At 35.0% G+C, this 24,993-nt stretch overlaps 1 protein-coding gene across 4 annotated transcripts in view; it reads left to right on the forward strand.

The window, feature by feature from the left end:
- The window catches only part of ranbp10 (RAN binding protein 10), a 44,983-nt gene that overhangs the window by 17,304 nt on the left and 2,686 nt on the right, over positions 1 to 24,993 (forward strand). For 2 of the 4 annotated variants that reach the window (XM_067390391.1, XM_067390393.1), the window contains exons 4-14: positions 7,387 to 7,554; positions 7,715 to 7,737; positions 10,109 to 10,293; positions 10,457 to 10,569; positions 13,107 to 13,215; positions 17,728 to 17,876; positions 19,956 to 20,169; positions 20,313 to 20,449; positions 23,161 to 23,306; positions 23,641 to 23,752; positions 23,951 to 24,092. In XM_067390391.1, the coding sequence (XP_067246492.1) occupies positions 7,387 to 7,554; positions 7,715 to 7,737; positions 10,109 to 10,293; positions 10,457 to 10,569; positions 13,107 to 13,215; positions 17,728 to 17,876; positions 19,956 to 20,169; positions 20,313 to 20,449; positions 23,161 to 23,306; positions 23,641 to 23,752; positions 23,951 to 24,081 (1,487 nt within the window). In that variant the 3' untranslated portion in view covers positions 24,082 to 24,092. Of the gene's footprint in view, positions 1 to 7,386; positions 7,555 to 7,714; positions 7,738 to 10,108; positions 10,294 to 10,456; positions 10,570 to 13,106; positions 13,216 to 17,727; positions 17,877 to 19,955; positions 20,170 to 20,312; positions 20,450 to 22,003; positions 22,083 to 23,160; positions 23,307 to 23,640; positions 23,753 to 23,950; positions 24,093 to 24,993 lie in introns of those variants that run through there. The other 2 variants (XM_067390392.1, XM_067390394.1) reach the window with 2 other exon arrangements.

Below are 24,993 nucleotides of genomic sequence, written 5' to 3' on the forward strand. Positions count from 1 at the left end.
ATCACAGTCAGACTATAATTCAAGCCATGAACAGGCCTCAGCATGTCCTGAAAAACATTAGCTGTGAGAATGATCTTGCAAAAGCAGATACATCCATGGTTTTTCTTTCTGTGCTCCTCAATCTCAGGAAATAACTTTTTGATGCGTTTTTTTTTTTTTTTCCCTCATGAGTCCTCAAAGGGAAGGATAGGAAGGAGAGGAGACCTAGATCTCATTATTGGTTTTCCTCAATGGATTTTACCTGGCATACAGAATGTTCTGAGATCACAAAGCCTTGTCATAATTATTCATAGCTAAAAGCTAAAATTAATCAGAAAATCTATTCATTCTCACAGAGCATCCATTACAGGACATCAAGCTGCTACTGGACTAGTTGATTTAAATGACTAACTGCAGTGAAAAATGACGCAATAACCAAACAAAATCCAATATGATGGCAAAAATCAAATCATGAAATGTGCTCACATTATCATAATGCAGAATGTTAAAAAGGAAATGTGACTGAATACTTTGACTGGCATGTGGAACACACTCGTATACACAATATTTGGAATTTGAAAAGTATGCAGGCTGCTTTATCCTATCATTTTGTACACATGTATGATTTGATATGGTCAAGTTAAACTGATGAAATGTAATTTAGTAGTTAATGGAGCAGGTGGAGTAAATAAATTTTAGCTTCAGTTAAGCTGACACTAATGACGATATAATATGTAATTAGACACTAATGAATTTAGTAACCTCTTTTGAAATGTATTATAATACATTTAGGAGTGTGAAGCACATCATGCTGTAGAAACTAGTGATCGACCGATGTATCGGTTTACCGATATTTTTCCCGATATTTAAGCATTTTTCCATAATCGGGTATCGGTTTTGTAATATCGGATTCGCCGATTTACGGCGCCATCTTGTGGCCGTTTTGAGACTTCCTCCGTCTGAGGAGATCAGTCAACAACAACTCAGTGCACAGGTAAAGTATATGTTCTACTTGGTTTGCTTTAGTTAATCAACTTTATTTAACATAACAGACATGCACAAATGAGATCTGAGACATAAATTCCTGATATAGTTAATTTATGCAGCTTGTTTCTAAACAATTGAGACGAACTCATTGAGTCATGTAGTGTAATTCGTCATGTCCTGCCCCAATAAAGACGTAACTTTACATGAATTAAATAAAACAGACGTGAATGAGTGCATGTTGAAAATAAAAGCGCTGAATTTAATTCTCTATCTGTTGTATTTGCTCACCATTAGTCTAGAAGAAAAAGTTCGTTCATATTGCTTAGCAACTGACGGATGATCAGGAGGCTTAAGCACGGCCACTGAATGAAACTTTTGACAAGATTATCTTGTTTAAACACCCTAGATTATATTACCATTTACTACATAACAATTATTTCGCTAATACACATATAAATATAGCCTACCGCTTTGTGGAAATTAATTATTTATTATCTCCATGCGCGATCGCGGTTGATTTAAGTTATAGTCAAACAGCACTTTGTCAGTTGGCATTTCATGATTTAACGCTAGATTAAATTTAGATCATAAAATGCCAACTGGCAAGTGCTGTTTAACTTTATTAGATTATATAATCATTTGATTTACTACATAACCATTATTTAGTTAATACAAATCTAAATAAATGCAGCTCTGTGGAAATTATTTAATATCTCCACACGCGATCGCGGTTGAGTAGCCCAATTTATAGTTTTGTGAAAATGCATAGATAAGTTACAGCACTTTGTCAGGAAGCATTTCATGATCTAGATCGACAAAACATAATAATTAATAACACTAGTTGGAAAATGCAATGATGTATGCCGTTTTGTTTGTTACTTTCCTGACAATGTTATATATTCCAGCTAATATTACATTTACATTTTACATTATATTTAAATTACTTTACTGAATACATATTCAGTAAAGTTTTTTTTTTTTTTTTTGTATGCAAGGAGGGAGTGATTGTTATAAATAAAATGGTTTGTTCAGCTCATTTGTGTTGTAATAATTGTCAAAAACAGAAGTATAACAGTTAATAAATATCGGTTCTGCATATCGGTTATCGGGTACATAAACATGCAAATAATCGGTATCGGTATCGGTTATAAAAAATCAATATCGGTCGATCACTAGTAGAAACATAACAGTACATATTAGCTAGCTCTTTGATCAATAAGCAGTAGCTAGTTAGATGCTAATCCTACATGCTTGAGGAAAGTTGAAAAAGTAAATGTACATTACTGTTCAAAAGTATTTTTTTAAAGGTGCCCGAGAATCAAAAATTGAATTTACCTTGGCATCGTTGAATAACAAGAGTTCAGTACATGGAAATGACATACAGTGAGTCTCAAACTCCATTGTTTCCTCCTTCTTATATAAATCTCATTTGTTTAAAAGACCTCCGAAGAACAGAAGAATCTCAACATAACACCGACTGTTACGTAACTGTCGGGATCATTAATATGTACGCCCCCAATATTTGCATATGCTAGCCCATGTTCAAGGCATTAGACAAGGGCAGCCAGTATTAAGCAAGCAAGAACAATAGGGAAAAATGGCAGATGGAGCGATAATAACTGACATGATCCATGATTACATGATATTTTTAGTGATATTTATGAATTGTCTTTCTAAATGTTTCGTTAGCATGTTGCTAATGTACTGTTAAATGTGGTTAAAGTTACCATCGTTTCTTACTGTATTCACGGACACAAGAGCCGTCGCTATTTTCATTATTAAACACTTGCAGTCTGTATAATTAATAAACACAACTTCATTCTTTATTAATCTCTCCAACAGTGTGTAATGTTAGCTTTAGCCACGGAGCACTATCAAACTCATTCAGAATCAAATGTAAACATCCAAATAAATACTATACTCACATGATCCGACGCATGCATGCAGGGGGGGCAGGGAGCGCGCTATTTAAAGGGGCCGCAGCCTGAATCGATGCATAGTTAATTATGCCCCAAAATAGGCATCTTGTAAAAACTGGTTCTAGGGCACCTTTAAAATGTTTTTTTTTAAAAGAAGTCTCACCAAGGCTGCATTTATTTGATCAAAAATACAGTAAAAACAGTAATACTGTGAAATATTATTACAATTCAAAATAAGTTTTCTATATATTTTAAAATGTAATTTATTCCTGTAATGGAAAAGCTTTAATTTTCAGCATAATCACATGATCCTTCAGAAATCATTCTAATGACTTGCTGTTTCTTATTTCCATCAAATTTATAAACGGCTGTGCTGCTTAATAAAGTTTTTTTTATTTTATTTTTATTTATTTTTTTTTTGTGGAAACCGTGATGTGTTTTCTTCATGATTCTTTTATAAATAGAAAGTTAAAAACTTTTGAACAGTGGTGCATATTAGACAAGAGCAAAAGAAAGATTGAGAGAGGAGTTTTGGGGACAGTTGGGTTCATGTCACCCTCCTGTGAGCCCTCTGACCAATCAAGTGACTTTGTCAATTGCTTGTTAGCTTCTCCACTGTGCCTGATGCCTTTGAAATGCTTTGGAGCAATCTAGCCAATTCGGCATGTGCGTGCTGACTACAAATTGTGTTCATTGACCCCTGTGCTCTCTGCTTAAACCACCCTTTGTCAGAGCGCTTTGGAATATAGTGGAAATATAGACAAACGCATGTAGGGTGGCTAATGTGTTTTCTAGTTAGTTTGGAGCCTTCAGCCAACAGTAGGATATTCTTTCTCTGATTGTACGTGCTTCCTTGACTTTAGTTGGGCTGCTGTAATATATGTTCAGTTTAGGTTTCTGAAACTAAATTAATTAGTGCTAGAGTTTATCAAATTATATATTATAATATTATTAATATATATATATATATATATTATACACCCACACTCGCATGCATAGTAATACAAATGTTTAAATATATACATTTATATAAAAAATGTTTGTTTGTGTACATATCTATATCTAGATATAGATAATGTATATTTATATATTTATGCTAACTTCTAATATCTTTTATGCTCACTTCAAATATCTTTTTTTTTCTCTATAGTTCACTAGCCTTTTGCAGATAACTAGACATCCCATGATTCCAAAACACTTAAATCAATTAAAGTCATGTGTTGTTTCTTATGAGGATGTATGGTGCATCGTATGTTTGCGTGTGTGGGTATGTGTGCAGTTTGAGTGTAATGGTTTTATACGCCCCGCTGACCTCCATGTCTCTGATCCCATACTGGAGTTTTGCCCATTTCATTAGCATGAAGGGAACACTGAGCTCTGCTTTAGGAGCAATATCCCTGCCTGCTCTGCTCTGCAGATTAATCTAATACCACACAACAAGCCCCCAACGGCCACTGCCTTACTTCCTAATTTTTTTCTTTTTGCATCTGTTCAGTTTGTCATTCACAGAATGCACTTGTTTACTCAGTTTCAAATAGTGACTATAAATATAATTGCTTACGCAATACCATTTTTATCATGTACTAATCATAATTGTCTGCCAACATGCATACGAATTTTGAGTCCGCTCAGCCCAGTCAGTGAGATATGCGGACTCCTCCTCTTGGTGATTTGAGGCAGTGTGAATCTTACCGAATCGTTCAAATGGTCCTATAAAATTTACACACAGGCTTGTCCAGCTGCCCGAAGCCTTTAAAGGACAATTTTGTCATGTTCTTATAAAAACCCTAACTGGGGTAAATCCAGTTTTTCAGAACAGCTGGAAAGATAACATCGTCAGGCGGGAGGCAATAAGTGCATTTTTGCTGGGCCTCAAGGACGTACAGAGAGTTCCTCAGAGGCAGGGGCTCAAATGTAAAAAGGGCCATCTGTCACTATAATATATATATATATATGCATGTGTGTAATATCTGTCATCTTCATCTTCTGAGCACAAATTAAGATATTTTTGATAAAATTTGAGAGTTTTCTGACTCCTCCTCAGACAGCAATGTAGTTACCACTTTAAAGCTCCAGAAAGGTACTAAAGACATCATTAAAATAGTCCATGTGACTACAGTGTTTCAACCTTAATGTTATGAAGCGACGAGAATACTTTTTGTGCACAAAAACAAAACAAAAATAACTTTCTTCAACCATTTCTTCTCTTCCCTGTCATTCTGCTATGCTGTTTACATTGTAGAGACAATGCAGCGCTTCCAGGTTCTACGTCAGAACGCCCATTTTTCATTTTTGACCGGCTCGTGCGTTGTCATCACACGCATGTGTCATGCTGCTCACATTTACAGTGTCGGCCTATACTAAGTTGGCGTTCTGATGTAGAAACCAGAAGCGCTGCACTGTGTGTACAACGTAAACAGCATATGAGAATGACAGGGAAGAGAAGAAATTGTTGACGAAAGTCATTATGTTTGTTTTCTCTTTGCGCACAAAAAGTCTTTAGTAGCTTTCTGAGCGTTAAAAGTGTAATTAAATGGCTGTCTATGGTCAGAGAGCTCTTAGATTTCATCAAAAAATACCTTAATTTGTGTTCTGAAGTTGAATGAAGGTCTTACAGGTTTGGAACGACATGAAGGTGAGTAATTAATGACAGAATTTAAATTTTTGGGTGAACTAACCCTTTACTCCAACCAATCCAACTATGATAGTTTCAACAAGCGGAAAATCAATATGCCATAAATTTACTCTTTTCATAAATAAGAGTAAATTGAACGCTACCATTAGAAACCACAGATATCATGCCATAAATGCAAATATATGTCCCATCGGACTGTTAAGAATGATACTTGTCTTTTCTATTTCACCTTTGTTAAAGGTGCCCTAGAATTAAATATTGAATTTATCTTGGCATAGTTGAATAACAAGAGTTCAGTACATGGAAATGACATACAGTGAGTCTCAAACTCCATTGTTTCCTACTTCTTATATAAATCTCATTTGTTTAAAAGACCTCAGAAGAACAGGCGAATCTCAAGATAACACCGACTGTTACTTAACAGTCGGGGTGTACGCCCCCAATCAAATGTAATACATCCAAATAAATACTATACTTACATGATCTGATGTATGCAAGACGTACATGCATGACGAACATCTTGTAAAGATCCATTTTGAGGGTTATATTAGCTGTGTAAACTGTGTTTATGCTGTTTAAGGCAAGCGCGAGCTCCGGGGGAGGGGAAGCACGAGAATTAAAGGGGCCGCAACCTATATATCGGTGCATAGTTAATGATGCCCCAAAATAGGCAGTTAAAAAAATGAATTAAAAAAAATCTATGGGGTATTTTGAGCTGACACTTCACAGACACATTCAGGGGACACCTTAGACTTATATTACATCTTTTAAAAAGAAGTTCTAGGGCACCTTTAAAAAACTGAACACAGGCAGTGGCTATGTAGTTTACAACTGAATAAGACCAGGAAATTACCACTCCACTTCACATTGTCCAATGAAATTTAAGCTTGTTGTGCCACACAACAAATCGTTGGTGTATTACACATAACAAACAGGCATTGATGATTATTCGGTTATGTAATATTTTTGAATATGTAATATATGAATTTTTAATTGAATCTACACACAAGCAATCACTCAGAGCCATATATAGTCCGCAGTTCTCAATCACTTTTGTAAAAAGACTTTGTGGTCACAGTTATGAATATACACCTACTGACATAAACTCATATTTTATTTTTACAGCAAGAGAAGTAATTACAACAAAACCATGTTTAGTGAATAGTGGTAAGCAAACAAGCAGTGTCAGAATGTCAGTCAAGTCCAAAGCAAGACACAAACCCGTAGCAACGCGTTATGGCAATGACATCTCAAACACATTCAGACTGACGGCAGATACATAAAATAAACAGAAACTTTTGAGCGATGCCTTACTGATTTTTTTTTTTACAGTCTTATTAATTACAATTCAAATGCTTTTTGTTTACTGACCACAATATTATTGTTGATAATTGGTCCCGTTCTTATAATTTTGTCCCAGGGTCCTGGCCACCCTGCGAGGGTCAACCACATATTCTTTTCAGCACAATTATGAGAATGGTGCTCATAATTTATTTAAGAAGCAGTATTTTATGATGCTGTAGACCAGATGGCATATCAAACGCTGCAGGCTTAGGATCTGCTGTGAATATCAGTGCAGAGGCAGAAACAAGATTCCTTATTAGCATGTGAAATCTGTGCCCTCCTAACTTGGAAGATTTCTACATAGGTGCAAAACAATTGAGAAACTTCTGCATATACCATGCATCTTTGATTATTACATATTTTGGTCTAAAAAAAGCTTTCATCTTTCATGCTTTCAATAAAAGTCTATTTTAGCAAGTTTAAACCCACTTTACAGGATTCCGCAGATTCCCCCAACAAAGAATGCAGTTTTTGAATCCAAGTGCTGCCGATTTTAATTGCTGAATTTCTCTCTCACCCTAGGTTGGGACAAGCACTCCTATGGTTATCATGGGGACGACGGACACTCCTTTTGTTCCTCAGGGACCGGCCAACCGTATGGCCCAACTTTCACAACGGGTGACGTCATTGGCTGCTGCGTGAACCTCATCAATAACACATGCTTTTACACCAAGAATGGGCACAGTTTAGGTAATAATTTAATGGAAAATGATTCAAACATAATTCTTATTAATGCTTAAATCATTAGAAATCAATTAGTGGCTCAAGTTAAAGTTTTCAATATCCTTCTTATGTATTCTCTGAATCCACAATACTAAGCAGTTCTGATATATTTTTTGTGATCTTCCAGGTGTGGCGTTCACAGATCTGCCAGTAAGTAAAGCACACAGACCTCTCTCAAACAGTGAAATCTAAAACTAAAAAATATATTTTTAAAAATCAGTAATTGAAATAATATAAAATATAAATGTGACCCTGGAAACCAGTCATAAGTCGCATGGGTCAAAATTATCGATTTTGTTTTTTCTTTATGCCAAAAATCATTAGGATATTAAGTAAAGATCTTGTTCCATGAATATATTTTGTAAATTTCCTACTGTAAATTTATCAAAAATGTATTTTTGTGTGTGGATATGCATTGCTAAGGACTTAATTTGGAAACTTTAAAGGCGATTTTCTCAATATTTATATTATATTATATTATATTATATTATATTATATTATATTATATTATATTATATTATACTATATTATATTATATTATATTATATTATATTATATTATATTATATTATATTATATTATACTATACTATACTATACTATACTATACTATACTATACTATACTATACTATACTATACTATACTATACTATACTATACTATACTATACTATACTATACTATATGTCCAGTCCAGTCCAGTCCAGTCCAGTCCAAAAGTTTGGAACCACTAAGATTTTTAATGTTTTTAAAAGAAGTTTCATCTGCTCACCAAGGCTACATTTATTTAATTAAAAATACAGTAAAAACAGTAATATTGTGAAATATTATTACAATTTAAAATAACTGTTTTCTATTTGAATATATTTCACAAAGTAATTTATTCCTGTGATGACAAAGCTGAATTTTCAGCATCATTATTCCAGTCTTCAGTGTCACATGATCCTTCAGAAATCATTCTAATATGCTGATCTGCTGCTCAAGAAACATTTAATGTGACACGAAATATTTGTGTACAATTGTTTTTTCAGGATTATTTGATGAATAGAAAGTTCAAAAGAACAGTGTTTATCTGAAATCTAATCTTTTGTAACATTATAAATGTCTTTACTACCACTTTTGATTGATTTAATGCATCCTTGCTGAATAAAAGTATTAATTTCTTTAATTTCTTTTCAAAAAAATAAAAATAAAAATTCGTACTGACCCCAAACTTTTGAACGGTAGTGTATAATGTTACAAAAGCTTTGTATTTCAGATAAATGCTGTTCTTTTGAACTTTCTATTCATCAAGGAATCCTGAAAAAAAAAAAAAAAAGTACACAACTGTTTTCAACATTGAAAATAATCATAAATGTTTCTTGAGCAGCAAATCAGCATATTAGAATGATTTCTGAAGGATCATGTGACACTGAAGACTGGAGTAACGATGCTGAAAATTCAGCTTTGCATCACAGGAATAAATTACTTTGTCAAATATATTTAAATAGTACACAGTTATTTTAAATTGTAATAATATTTCACAATATTACTGTTTTTACTGTATTTTTAATTAAATAAATGTAGCCTTGGCGAGCAGACGAAACTTCTTTTAAAAACATAAAAAATCTTAGTGGTTCCAAACTTTTGGACTGTACTGTATATACATGTGTATATATCTATTTTTTTTTTTTTTTTTTGCACCCTCCTATCCCAGATTTTCAAATAGTTGTATTTCAGCCAAATATTGTCCTATCCTAAATGGAAAGCTTAATGTATAAATCTTGGTTTCAAAAAATTTACCCATATGACTGGTTTTGTGGTTCGGGTCACAAATATCAGATGAAAAACTATAAATATTCTTGTTGTCTTGACAACTAACAAATAAGTTTGAAGCTGAAGTATGAAAATTAAATTGAAATAAAAATAAATTAAAGCTATATAGAAATATAAACGAATGAAAATGACAAAAGCACATAAAACTACTTAAACTAAAATGAAAACGAAAATTGAAAACATACAAATAAAAGCTAATTTGAAATATTAATAAATGCTATACTTAAATAACGTAATAACACTGTTCTTAAATGAGCCTGAGACCACATTGAACAGCTGAAAATGCAAAAAAAAAGTTTATTTGAAGAATCGTCTCAGATTTTGGATGTAACTTTACACCTATATCGTCTCCTCATCTTGATACTTTCACGTTGAGTCTTCCATCATGCCTGTATCTCAGTGCTAGCTTGTACTTTTTTGCCCAACTTTGGATCTTCATATTGCAGCACTTCACATGTTACTCTCCCCTTAGGATGAATCACTTGTATTGTAGCATTCCTCATTTGTAAGTCCCTCCACATCTGCTAAATAAATACCTGTAACAGTAGATTGATAGCTTGGCATAGGCCAGTCATGAGCTCAGATGAGGATTTATGCTTCTGCCAGTTAAAGTGTGACCGAAGGATTCCTGCTGAGAATTACTGACGGAGAAAGGTGGAGACCTTCTAAGCAGTCTCTCAGCTCTCTCTTTTTCTGTCTCTCATTTCAGCCTAACCTGTACCCCACAGTAGGGCTGCAAACTCCAGGGGAGATAGTAGATGCTAATTTTGGCCAACAGCCTTTTGTGTTTGACATTGAGGACTACATGAGCGAATGGAGGGCCAAGATCCACAGCATGATCGCCCGCTTCCCCATCGGAGAAAGACTGGGAGACTGGCAGGCGGTTCTGCAGAAGTGAGCAGCCAGTCACCTGAAAATAAATTCAGCAGTCACAATATTGATAAAAACATCTACTTCTGTTTGCTGTTGTTTGTAATGCATGTCACAAGGCTAATCAGCCTTTGGCTAATTTGTGATTCATGTTTTTCACATAACCTTTTAATGTTTATATCTGCAGTATGGTGTCCAGCTACCTGGTGCATCATGGGTATTGTGCCACAGCAATGGCATTTGCCAGAGCCACAGAGACCATGATCCAAGAGGACCAAACCTCAATAAAAAACAGACAGAGTGAGTACTCAATCAAAGTCAGCTAGTTTAGCTATAAATAAATGGATATTTATGTATTTTATATATGTATATTTATATTAATTAATGTATTTGTAACGCTGGTGATGAGTTAAACAGATCTTCCCATGTCGTTTGTGGTTTGGGTAGGAAAATATTGCTGTCATGAGGAATTTCACATTTTACTGATTAAGCAAAACCTTTGCTTTTTTGGACACTGTGCTTTGAATATTTTATCAATTTCTCAGTTAATGTAAAATTTTAGAAAAACGCCTTTGATTTAACACCATGAATATTTAATGTTACCATAATTGGTTATCTCACACAGGCAACAATTAAATTTGATAAATCTTTTTGAAATTAGCTTTTCAGTATAAGCCATGAGATACATTTAAAGGATTAGTTCACTTTAAAATGAAATTTACTCACCCTCATGCCATCCTAGGTGTATTTAACTTTAACAATCAGAGTTAAATTAATAAATATCCTGACGCGTCCAAGCTTTATAATGGCAGTGAGCAGGGGTTTAAAGCTCAAGAAAGTGCATTCATCTATGATAAACGTACTCCACACAGCTCCGGGAGGTTAATAAAGGCCTTCTGAAGTGATGCATTGGTGTATGAAAAATATCCATATTTAAAGCTGCTGTCCATAACTTTATTTTTTGCTTAAAAATTATCCAAAATCAATTTTTGAGCATGTACATAACCAGCCAGTGTTCAAAATGATCTCCTTACCGTAGCCCGATTCACAACGGTAAGCTTGTAATAATGTTTTATAATTCGGGTGGTACTGGTGGGTTTCCGCGGGAAAATTGAGCATGTCTTTGCGCCATTGCGTCACGTCTGTATACATAAAGAATGAGTCCCAGCTAGTACACTACATCACATGTGAGGAGGATCATTTATAGCCTTTTTCACAGCAGCTGCAATAATTAAACTTATCGTTTTGATGGCGGATTGTATGGTATGACATATTAATGTAGATATATGAATGAATTAGAGCTATAGGTAACGCTAATACACACTAAATAGCCTACACATAGTCACACAATGCAGATGTTGTTAACATTAACAATTTGAAAAAGTATAACAATAATAATAATTTGCACAGTTTGATGTGATCTGAGCTAAGCGATCGTTAGATTTAATCACCATTGGCAGCGCGATTTACTGTAATGTTTTTTTTTTTGTTTAGTTTTGTTTCCTCAGTTGTTCAGAACAAAAGTGGCAGACATGTTACTTACTTGTTCAGATGACATTTTCCGTTGAAAATTCTTGTTGGTCATACTTCAAGACTACAGGCTGTGATTCCAAAGTACAGTATCCACACCGGTGTAGTAATTGACAGCATACATTAGATTCATCCGCGCTGAGGAGCCGTGCCGAGGCACAACACACGTACAGATAATTCCGCAAACAACTGCAATTGCAGGTTTCAACCAGAGATGGCGACAAAGGCAAAACTACGGACTGCAGCTTTAACAAGTTATAAAGTAAAATCTAAAATCTAGCTTCCGCCAGACTGCCATCTGTATTCAACACGAAGAAAGTGTAATGCCTCTCGCAGTTCAAAACGCTTAAGCTACATCCTCAAATTACGAAAAAAACATAAATGATGCATCGCTTTAGAAAGCCTTTATTAACCCCCCGGAGCTATGTGAAGTATGTTTATGATGAATGGATGCACTTTGTTGAGCTTCATACTCGTTGGTCCCGTTCACTGTCATTATAAAGCATCAGGATATTTATTAATATAACTCAGATTGTGTTCATCGGAAAGATGAAAGTCATATACACCTAGGATGGCTTGAGGGTGAGTATATCTTGGGGTAATTTTCATTTTAAAGTAAACTAATCCTTTAAATATTAAATATAATATGGAAGTGTCATTTGAATCTAAAAGAAACCATTCAGAAACCCTTGGATTAAAATCCTAATCCTTTTAGGTAACAGTTAAGAAGTAGGATTGATACTAAAATTCCTAAACAAAATAAGAACAAAAAGTGTATACAGTTCTCCAAACCTTGTGTTTTTCCTAGTGTCTGTGTGTGTGTGTGCGTGCGTGTGTCCGTTCTGCATATCTTACTGAAAGATCTGTTAGAAATGAATGGCTGAAGTTTTTTTTGTTTTAAGGATTTTAAGAGTTTGAGCCACATATTTTATTGTGCACGGTTTTATGAACCTGTCTCAATGTACTTCAGGCTTTGCAAAGAGGCTGTTATAGATAAATGGAGCATTCAAAAACTATATTGGCAGCAAACCCTCAGCTTGTAAGCACCATTTATCCTTTTACCTGTGAGAAGGGTATTTACATAGAAGTCTTAAAGGAACAGTAGTAATAAAACACTTGTTTAAAACATCAGAGAAAAGGAACATTATCATAAAATTATGAATGCTCAAAACACTTTACTAACATTCTAAGTGCACCTCAGGGAGAATGATCGAGTGATTAAAAATGTATGATGTGACCTTTTAAACAAATCAAGAGCAAAACACACCTGTAATTTCTTCATCTCATTTGCTTCTTTGTGCTTCCAGGAATACAGAAGCTGGTATTGGCGGGACGTGTTGGAGAAGCCATTGACGCAACGCAGCAGTTGTACCCCGGACTCCTAGAACACAACCCCAATTTACTCTTCATGTTGAAGTGAGTATGTCTACCAGACTTGGAGAACCATGTGTTGTGCCACTTTGTGTGGAATGTATCAAGAGGAATTGCTTAACCTGAAGCAAGGTGAAAAATGTGTTTTCTTCTCTGGGGATCAGTGGAGCTCAGTAGCATATGAACATCCACAGCTTTCTGGTATGGATTTCATAATGCAAGCGTACTCAGAAAACGCATAGCCTGAGATTAGGGCAATCTTTTACTCAGTGTCATACAGAATGAAGGTTTTTATAGTGCCCTGTAGTCTCTTTTTTGTTATGTGTCTTCATAGGGTGAAAAGAGGGTCATGGTTGCTTTGGTCTGAGCTGCTTCTGATATGATTAGTCATACTGTTGCATAAGGTTGAAAATGAGCTGCCTTTTAAATTTTTCTTGTAACACAAGTCATGCGTCAGCTACCCTGTTGAATTGTGGATGTTTTTTATAATGCATTACGCAGACCATACTCCTGAATATTTATGTCCCTGAGAGATTTTAAGGGAAACTATGCCTTTTAAATTACATGCAATTTGAAGATCCACCTACTAAAATCAGTGCTTGCAAATAAGAGCTGAAGTTAAATAAATGGAAAGGCTTGCTTATCGTCTTTGACAAAAGTTAGAGTAAATGGGGGAAAATGGTTAGTCTTGATTTTTGGCTGGCAGAGATGGGAATGGAGTGTAGCAATGCCCGTCCACTTTTTTTTCAGCGGTGTTGGATATTTTTCTATTAATTTCTCCCATAAAGATTTTTAAAAAGTCTTTGTTAAAGTGTTTTAAAGCCATGATCAAAGCCAACCTGCTACAAGGTGAATCTTAACATTGCAAATTTTGATTTGAAATCAAAATTTTTTTTTTAAATCAGACAAAAATATAAAGATACAAGCATGTGTACTTAATGGCTTTAGTGATAGAAAGAACTGTAATCCCATGAAGCACCATGAACAGCATAATCTGACTAAAAACGATGGAAAAATTTAAAACTACTACTTTAAAATTATATATATATATATATATATATATATAGTATATTATATGTATAAAAATAGTATAATATGCATATATATATTCAAATATATTCAAAAGTATTTTGAGAGAGTAAGGAGACTTCATTATTTCATTTGTGGTGCTTCATTGGAGTAGGTGGAGCTAACAAGATCTTTTAGCAAGTTTTGATTTTCTGATTGGTGGAATTTTCTGTACAGCATCATGGATAAAGCTGCATTCACGTCACCTCGTATTTACCGGAATCTTGAAATGACAACACGTGACGTTATATTCAGAGCTTTTCATGTCCTTTTGGTCCTTGGACTGGGAATTATGCGTTTCAATGGCACCACTATCAACGCCTAATAAATGAATCTACAGCGGTCAGGTGGTACAGCGGCCACGTGGTACATCTGGGAGCTTTCAGAAAACTCCCGAGCTCTACGAGGACGTGAACGCTTTTTACAAGCTAGAATCTCGTAACTACAGGAATTACGAGGCTGCGTGAACGCACCTTTATGTTAGCCTGGGTGCCAGCCCGAACCCCGCCCACAACATTTTTTGGACGGGAAGTTCGGTCTGGACTCGATCCATTGTCGATTAATTATGCTCGGCTCCCAGAAGGCCGAGCCAATCAAATTGCCAGGGCGGGCTTTAATCGATGATGGACAGGCTATCTGCGGTTACGTAACCACCTACGTCATCAAAGAGTGCTTGGGGAGTTTGATTGACAAGCGATCTAACCAATCAGAACGCCGCATCCGCCATTTTGTCCAACAAAGCAGTCAGGAGTTAACGTAGAAGATTAACATCGGTGGAGTTAAACTTGAAAAATTGTGCATATTGACGTCTTTCCGCGTTTGAAACAACATTCATTCTCATGTTCATTCATGTTTATTTGATGCTATAAATGGACTAGTAGGAAGAGATGATCGGTTCACGAGCCTCTTGAGCTGAGGCGCTACAGCAATCTGTCACGATCATGGTCACAACACATTAAAGAGCCACAAAACGGTTTTTATTGTTTGAATTTTTTTAATAACTACACAGTTTGAAAGCTGGGACTTTGTTTAATATCATAAGTAACCTGCTCTGTCTCGTCTGTCGATGTGTTGTCAGTTTCTTCTTTGCTCCGCGATGTATTTTCCACTCTGTGTGGCGTGACAGCGCCACGGCTTGTCGGACAAAGCAACAGTAACTAAGGGGGACGAGTCTTTGCAAAAGGTCAATTAGTTTACAACAATGATGGCTGTTGAAGAACTGAGATGTGTAGATTCCGCCATCGCGTCCGTTATAGAAGATATCGACAGCGCATTAATTTTAAAAGAGGAACAGAGGACCGCGATCAAGGCATTTGTCGATAGGAAAGATGTCTTTGCCGTCCTTCCTACGGGATTCGGCAAAAGTTTGATTTATCAGCTGGCCCCGATGGTCGCTAAGAAGAGTTCTGTTGACAACTATGCGTCGCTCAACATACGTCACTTACTCTGTAGCTCTGATTGGTTGTAGGTCTATCCAATTGAGGTCTTTCCTGGATCGGTTGAAATACGCCCCATAATCAAAGCCCAATGGAGCAGTATCAGACTCATATTCTGACTAGAATTGAGTATGACCACGTCAGGCTAGGATAATGTAGTTTTTCACCACAAATTCTGCTGCTAAAAACCATCATTTTAAAACTAAGTTGAAATAATGTGGGCTGACGTTTTCAAAAGAAGCAACCTTGTAACTTACAGTAAGTTTTATCTTTAAAGCTTTATAAGTTTTCATTAAAACATAATTTTCCTATGGAGAAAATGAATGGAGTTTACTCCCGGGAACTCGACTGTTGCACTCTATTTGTGTAGATTTTAAGATGTCTTTACTGTGACTTCTGTACACTATCTTAAAAGAATGTATCATAGTTTCCACAAAACAAATTAAAGGATTAGTCCACTTTTAAATAAACTTTTCCTGATAATTTACTCACCCCCATGTCATCAAAGATGTTCATGTCTTTCTTTCTTCAGTAAAAAAGAAATTAAAGTTTTTGATGAAAACATTCCAGGATTTTTCTCCATATAGTAGAATTCAATGGGCACCAAACAGTTGAAGGTCAAAATCAGTTTCACTGCAGCTTCAAATTGTTCTACACGATCCCAGATGAGAAATAAGGGTCTTATCTAGTGAAACCATTGCTCATTTTCTGAAAAAAATTTAAAAGTATATAAGTTTTAACCATAAATGCTCATCTTGAACTACCTCTCTTCTTCTTCTTCTCTATTTGAATTCCAGCAGTGTAGACACTGCTAACTGTATTACTGCCCTCCTCAGGTCAAAGTTTGAACTAATTGTTATATACTAGCATATTGCATATAAAGATTAGTTCAAAACTTTAATTTCTTAGTTCAAGATGATAAGACCCTTATTTCTCGTCTGGTATCGTGTAGAACAATTTAAAGCTGCAGTGAAACTAATTTTGACCTTCAACTGTTTGGTGCCAATTAAAGTCCACTATATGGAAAAAATCCTGGAATGTTTTCATCAAAAACTTTCATTTCTTTTCGACTGAAGAAAGAAAGACATGGACATCTTTGATGACATGGGGCTGAGTAAATTATCAGGAAAAGTTTATTTAAAAGTGGACTAATCCTTTAAGCAGTACAATTGTTTTCAGCATATTAATAATAATAAGAAGAAATGTTTCTTGAGCAGCAAATCAGCACATTAGAATAATTTCTGAAGTGTCATGTGACACTGAAAGACTGGCTTCTGAAAATTCAGCTTTGAAATCAGAGGAATAAATTACGATTTAAAATATATTCAAATACAAAATATTTATTTTAAATTGTAATAATATTTCACAATTTTTTTTTTTTTTTACTGTATTTTTAATCAAATAAATGCAGCCTTGGTGAGCATCAACTTCAAAAGCATTAAAAAATCTTACCAACCCCCAATATTTGAATAGTAGTGTGTTTAAAATCTCTGTTATTGGACAAAATAATCAAGCATTATGAATTATCCCTTATATTCAGCGATTTCTGGCAACTATGTTCTTTGTTTTATTCAAAATGAATTTTTTTTTTTTTAATGCTTAATTTGAATTCTGTATTGATTATGTTAGACTTCTGGTCTTAGGCTTTAAAAACGGTTTGTCATGCATTGAAAGCATGATGTCCCTGCTCTTTAGATCACAAGCAAAAAAAAAAGTCTTAAATAAAGCCTTACATGGAGGTGCATGTGTGTTATTATTTAATTGCACTGTTGGATGTCATCAGATGTCAGATGCTGCTGTGGGAATAGTGCCAGGATGTGTGGGAAGGAAGCAGTGAGAGCTGACTCCTCTCTCTTTCTCTGTGATGGATAACGGTTGAATGACAAGCAGACAGTTTAATGGATTGCTGAGCTGACAGTGTCAGTCAGTAGGCATAATGGATAACAAAAACCTGGCTGACAGACATTTTAATTGATTGGCAGGTCTGAAGTGAGTGTGTATTTGTGTGTGAGATCATGCTTGTGCTACAGTGATTTTTGTTGCCCTCCTTCAGGTGTCGGCAGTTTGTGGAGATGGTGAATGGTACAGATAGTGAGGTACGGTGCTTTAGTGTCCGCTCTCCTAAATCACAGGACAGCTATCCCGGCTCCCCCAACCTGAGCCCCCGGCATGGAGCCACCAACGCTCACTTGCACAGCACAGGTAACATGCACACTCCACACTAACATCTTCGGTGTTGCTTAAAATATTTTTTAGCACTTGAATGCTGTTTTTTGAGGTGAATCTCATGGGGAAAAAATTCCATGTTTCAACTCAGAATCTATAGAAAAAATAAGAAATTATATTTCTTGGGAATATGAAGCAATGTAGGACCATTAAAGGGATAATTCACCCAAAAATGAAAATTTGCTGTTAATTTATTCACTCTCAAACCATCCAAGATGTAGGTGTCCTTTTTTTTTTTCTTCAGTAGAACAGTAAAGAAGATTTTGAACTGACACTATTGTCCTTGGTGATTTATGTAATGTAATTCAATGGCTGCTGTCACTTTGTGAGTCTACAAAAAACAAAAAAAACGTATACAGGCAAAACATAATCAATACCCATGGCTTTTGATACATTGAGGTCTTCATAATGCTTCTAAAATAGGCTTAGTTTTTTGCAAAATATTGTTTTTATTATATTATTTTATTTATTTTGAGGTCATATTTATTGACTATTTTTGTGGTTCACCCATTTACCAAAGTCTCCATCTACAAAGTTTCTGTTAAAGGGATAGTTCACCCAAAAATGAAAATTCTGTCATCATTTACTCACCCTCAAGTTGTTCCAAACCTGTATGAATTTCTTTCTTCTGCTGAACACAAAAGAAGATATTTTGAAGAATCTCAGATGCCGATCAGTTGATGGGCCCGATTGACTTCCATAGTATGGAAAAAAAACAATGTTATTGAAGTTAAATTGTCTTCAGCATGTCCATAATTTTTGAAATGTTTTGTCACAAATGTGTGTTGCTAATCTACATAATTCTGCAGTATGGTTCTAATATATTCAAATGTTAGAATGAGTTATAAAGTAACTTGGCTATTTGGTAGCTGTAATCATTAAAGGATTAGTTCACTTCACAATTAAAATTTCCTGATAATTTACTCACCCCCCTTGTCATCCAAGATGTTTGTCTTTTTCTTTCTTCATTCGAAAAGAAATTGAGGTTTTTGAGGAAAACATTCCAGGATTTTTCTCCATATAGTGGACTCCATATAGTGGACTTCAGTGGTTACAAATGGGTTGAAGGTCCAAATTGCAGCTCCACAGGGCTCTACACAGTCCCAGCTGAGGAATAAAGGTCTTGTCTAGCGAAACATTCGGTCATTTTAACAATTATATACTTTTTAACCAAAAATGCTCGTTTTGCACTGCTCATACGATGCGCCACGCATTACCTAATCATGTTGGAAAGGTCACGTGTGACAGGCGAAGTACCGAGCAAGTGTCTACAAAGCGAACGTGCCTAGACTAAGTCAACGATGTCGGATGATTTTGAAGTTGGAGGAGAAAATGAGATGGAGTTTTTCGCCCTATTGCGGTACTATCGCCTACGTCACACGTGACCTTTCCAATGTGATTGCGTAATGCGTGGCGCATCGCAGAGCTAGTGCAAGATGAGCATTTGTGGTATAAAAGTATATAGTTTTTTTTTTTTGTTTGTTTTTTTGAAAAGGACATTGTTTCACTAGACAAGACCCTTATTCCTCAGCTGGGATCATGTAGAGCCCTTTGCAGCTGCATTGACACTGCAATTTGGACCTTCATCCCATTGGTAGCTGTTGAAGTCCACTATATGGAGAAAAATCCTGAAATGTTTTCCTCAAAAACCTTAATTTTTTTTCGACAGGAGAGAGAAAGACATAAACATCTTGGATGACATGGGGGTGAGCAAATTATCAGGAAATTTTAATTCTGAAGTCAACTAATCCTTTAATCAGAATAATATTGTTACACAAAAACACAAGGGTTGAGGGATCTGTAGAACTTTATAAATAACAGATGTTCAAATTCAGAATTCTGTGGGCGTAGATTCCGTGTGGGTCTGATCATGAGTAACATCATCTTCAAGAGAACACATTCATACAAGATGTGGAATAGATGGTTTGTTGAATCACTTGTTTCACCTGTACTGCAGTTGGGTGGATTATGTAACTTACAATTCAAATAAAGCACTTTCATTCCTGCTGTTTCTTAAGATAGTTCTCATTGTTTCTTTCCCTCCTCATGACTCAGGAGCAGACAGTCCCACATGCAGTAACGGAGTCACTCCTCCTAACAAAAATAAGAGCCACAACAAATACACAGGCGTAAGCTCCGCCTCCTCCTCTCCATCCTCCTCTCCCTCCTCCGTCAATTACTCAGAGTCCAACTCTACCGACTCCACCAAGTCCCAGCCACACAGTGCCACCAGCAACCAGGAGACTAGGTGTGTGGTGGTGTTCTTTGGGTTAGTGATTGTGACTTTGAGCTAGACAGAAAAAACAAATATGCCATTGTTTGCAAGCAAGGCCAAGCATATAAATTTGTTGTGTACTTACATTCTCGAGAGACCAATTCTGCTGTTGACTGTGCATTTTTGTGTGTTGACAGTGATAGTGAGATGGAGATTGAGGCAGAACATTACAGCAATGGCGTGACAGAAAGCTCAACTCGCATTATGAATGGCACATACAAACACCAGGAAATCCTACAGGCAGATGACAGCAGTGTTGGCAATGGAGTAGCAGGTACAACACACATGCAGGATTGTCAACAGGCTTTGAGAACGGCTTTCTTTGTTTTTATTCTTCTCATACTTTTTTCATTCTCCTTTCTTATGTGACTAGTTCTTTCTCTGCTCTGTCCTTATCCCCCTTGAGAGTTGCTAAATTGAGCTCCTCTATTATTCAGCCCATTAAATGTTTTTCTCCAAGGCTACAAAGAGAGAGTGCGATATTTTGTGGTTGTGAAGTTTTGGTAAGAGTATGTAGCACCCAATTTTCTTCCTTTTTTTCCCATTCCTTGGGTGCTTTCAGACATTTGATTTTCACTTTGGTTTGAGAAAATGGTTCAGATGGATAAAAAAAAAAATTGTCACACTATTAAACGAGGATATTTTTTTATATTTTATATTATATCTTTTTGAAAGAAATACATTTACTCAGCAAGAATGCATTAAATTGACATTTATAATAGGGGTGTAACGGTTCACATTAAAAAATATCAAACCGCTCTCCACCCATGGTTCTGCACGCACTTGCACCGCGGTTAATGTCAAATCTGATGACACATCTATAATAGTTTATTGAAGAAAAGAAAACTAAAGTATGTTTCTGTCGATGGATATGCTTCGCACATGTTTCACTTGAGAGTAGCTGTCCAATTAACTGTAATGTCAGCAACAGATTTACATACTACCAGTGTTGGCGTGTTGCAGTTGCCACTGATAGAGCTGTTGACTGCATCATATAAATCTCTATTCTGAGAACTTTCTTGCTACTTAATATGTTACAACAGCGATAGTTCACAAAGAGTGACTGTTTTGTCCACACTTTTTGACCATGTTCGATGCAAGTGCCGTATGCTCGAATATGACTGGTCGATTGTGATGCTAGCCCGGGGCCTGCATCAAAGATGCTCGGGACGGTTGACGGAACTGTCACTGTCTCTGTCCCGATCTGGCCAGTGCTGCATCATCACAAAGTTTATAATTTGCACATTTTAAGCCTTGCCAGTTTAAACATTCAAGCAAATAAACACACGAAATAGAACTTGTGTAAGAAGTTCTGTGCGCGCACACAGAGTTTCAAGTCTTTTTGCACTTGAATGGACAAATTCACACTAAAATTATATCCAAAACATGCCCATCTTGGCGAGTATGCTGGTAAACATAGTCGGTTATGTCAAGTGAACGTAAACAGTTGAGAATGAAAACTCATGTGTACAGTATCAGTATATTGGATGTGTGCATTATGTCTTAAAGTGACAGCAGCCTAATATTCCTGCTGCTGTCTTTTTTTGTTAATCAAACAAATGACAAATTACTCATGAACTCATTGTAACTTAAATAAACATTAAGCCTATTTTAATTTACATGTATACAGTAAAGATTATATGCAGTTTTATTTTACATTTGATAATTTTATTCAGTTTCTGTACCTGAAAACTACTGTTTGACATACCAAAAAAAAAAAAAAACCTGGAAAGCACTGTTTATTTTTGTCTTTGCTCTATTGTATTTATTTGTGCTATTGCTTGTTGTTTGATTATTTGTTCTTATTTTCTTTATTTTTATTTGACAGTAGTCCTTATTTCCCTGAACATAGCTCATACCGAACCGTACCGAAACCGTGACCCTAAAACTGTGATACAAACCGAACCGTGAGTAATTTGAACCGTTACACCACTAATTTATGTTACAAAGGATTTCTGTTTTAAGTAAAAGCTTTTTTTTTTTTTTTTTTTCTATTCATCAAATAATCCTGAAAAAAAGTATTAGTTTCCACAAAAATATATTAAGCAGCAAAACTGTTTTCAACATTGATGATTGTAATATTTGGTGCTTAAGAAACATTTCTTACTATGTTAGAATGATTTCTGAAGGATCATGTGACACTGAAGACTACGGAAGAGGATTAGGGCCAAGCAATAATAAAAAATTAAAACCATTTCGAGATTAAAGTTGTTCAATTTCGAGAAAAAAGTCTAGATAAAATGTTGAGAATAAAGTCATAATTTAATGACTTTATTCTCAACATTTTATCTCGACTTTTTTCTCGAAATTTAATGAGATTTTTCTCGTGATTTAACGAGTTTATTCTCAACATTTTATCTCGACTTTTTTTTTTTTTCTTGAAATTTAACGACATTTTTCTCATAATTTAATGAATTTGTTCTCGTAATTTAACTTTTTTCTCGTAATTTAGTCACCTTATTCTCGACATTTTATTTCAACTTTTTTCTCGTAATTTAACAACTTTAATCTCGAGATGGTTTTATTTTTTTTATTATTGCTTGGCCCTAATCCTCTTCCATAGAAGACTGTAGTAAGGATGCTAAAAATTCAGCTTTGCCATCACAAGATTAAATTGCATTTTAAATGTTTAAATTATAGTAAATATTATATTATATTATATTATATTAATTATATTATATTATATTTAATATTATATTATATTTATTATTATATTATATTATATTATATTATATTATATTATATTATATTATATTATATTATATTATATTATATTATTTATTATATGGGAATATTTATATTCCCAGTAGTTCAACTGGCTTATTAAACACAGCTTCAAATTAATAAAACAATACTGGGCAAGATTTCCCAGCAGTACTATATTGAAGCAATTTGTTCAATCACAATATCTACATCCACTGTGCAATTATAGTTGGAAACATGTCTGCTTTCTGTGGTGTCATTGCAATTTATTTGCTCCTCTAGATGACAGCTGCAGCTCCAGACAGCTGTGCGGAGGAAACCAGGCGGCCACAGAGAGAATGATCCAGTTCGGCAGAGAGCTTCAGGCCCTCAGCGAGCAGCTCTGCCGCCAGTACGGCAAGAACGCCACTCACAAAAAGATGCTGCAGGTATGGAGGGAAAGAGGAGGATAGGTTTGAGAATGTGATGAATAGGTAGATGTTTGAACCGACAACATTGGAAAAAGGTGTTATGGTGATTTTGTGCAATTCATAAAACGTCAGTTTGATTGTAGAGTTTTATATTAAATATTGGTGAAGTTAGACTTGCAGTCATATTGCGTGCATACAAAGTAATCTGTTCAACTCCTCTGCCTGTTGTTTGTTGCTGATGTAAATAAACATTTGAAGTGGAAAGTTGATTATCCTTGTGGGAAGCAGTACTCTTACATTCTTTGTGCCCACTCACCAGTGTGTATGTTTGTGTATGTGTTTGTGTGCTCAGGATGCATTCAGTCTGCTGGCATACTCAGACCCCTGGAACTGCCCCGTGGGCCAGCAGTTGGACCCCATGCAAAGAGAGGCGATCTGCTCCGCTCTCAACAGCGCTATTCTGGGTAAGACTGCTTGGCTGGCGGAGATCACACATGAATATGAGCACTTGTAGGCCTTGTTATTTTAATGTGGCCACAGTAACATGAGGCAGCTAAATGAGCTTGTAATGGCCCTGTAACATGGCCACAAGTTGTTTTGATCATTCTCACTTATTTAATATTAGTAATGGCTTCATATCTGTGATCTTTTCCATCATTCAGAGTCTCAGAATCTGCCCAAACAGCCACCTCTCATGCTGGCTCTGGGTCAGGCCACCGAGTGCGTGCAGCTGATGGCCAGGGTTCGCTCTGGTTCCTGCTCCTTCGCCAGAGTCGACAACTTTTTGCACTAGCACCAGTCCAGGTAGTTTAAGTGTAGTTTTAAGTTTTAAAAAGTTTTACAATCTTTGGAAAATGATTAGTTTTAGTTTTTTATTTTAATTCAGTATAACTTCAGTTTCCATTCCTTGTAACTAGTGCTGTCAAAAGATTAATCGCGATTAATAAAATAAAAGTTTGTGTTTACATTATATATGTGTTTACTGTGTATAATTATTATGTATATATAAATACACACACATGCATGTATATATTTTAAAAAGAAAAATGTCATATATATATATATATATATATATATAAGTTATATAAATATATATATAAATATACAGTATATACATACAAATATTTCTTAAATATATACATTTACTGTATGTGTGTGTATTCATATATGTATATAATTATAATAATAATAATTGATAATAATTAAGAAATATACATAAAACAAATAATGTAAACACAAACCTTTATTTTAGATTCTAGATTAATCGCGATAAATTCTGTAACATAAATTATTCTGTAACATAAATTATTCTGTGTATATTTATGTAGTCACAGAAAAAAATATTTAATTAATTGTTGTCATACTGGGAATGCAAATCTGCCAAATTTTGTCAAAAAGATTATATATAATATATATATATATAATCTTTTTGACAAAATTTGGCAGATTTGCATTCCCAGTATGACAACAATTAATTAAATATTTTTTTCTGTGACTACATAAATAATTAAACCAGACTATCCAACAGTAATGCATAATAAAAATTTCTTTTATTTTTTTAAAAATTTTGTTCATTTAATGCACATTTAGTACAGGACAGTGTTTGAATTTTTTTTTTTTAAATCACCTTTTTCACTTAGGCTTTTTTTCCACTGCTAGTTTTATTCATTAATTTTAAATCAAATTATTTCAGTATTTCTGTCGT

Source organism: Chanodichthys erythropterus, chromosome 7 (assembly GCF_024489055.1).
Source record: "Chanodichthys erythropterus isolate Z2021 chromosome 7, ASM2448905v1, whole genome shotgun sequence".
In the NCBI taxonomy this organism is placed as follows: Eukaryota; Metazoa; Chordata; class Actinopteri; order Cypriniformes; family Xenocyprididae; genus Chanodichthys; species Chanodichthys erythropterus.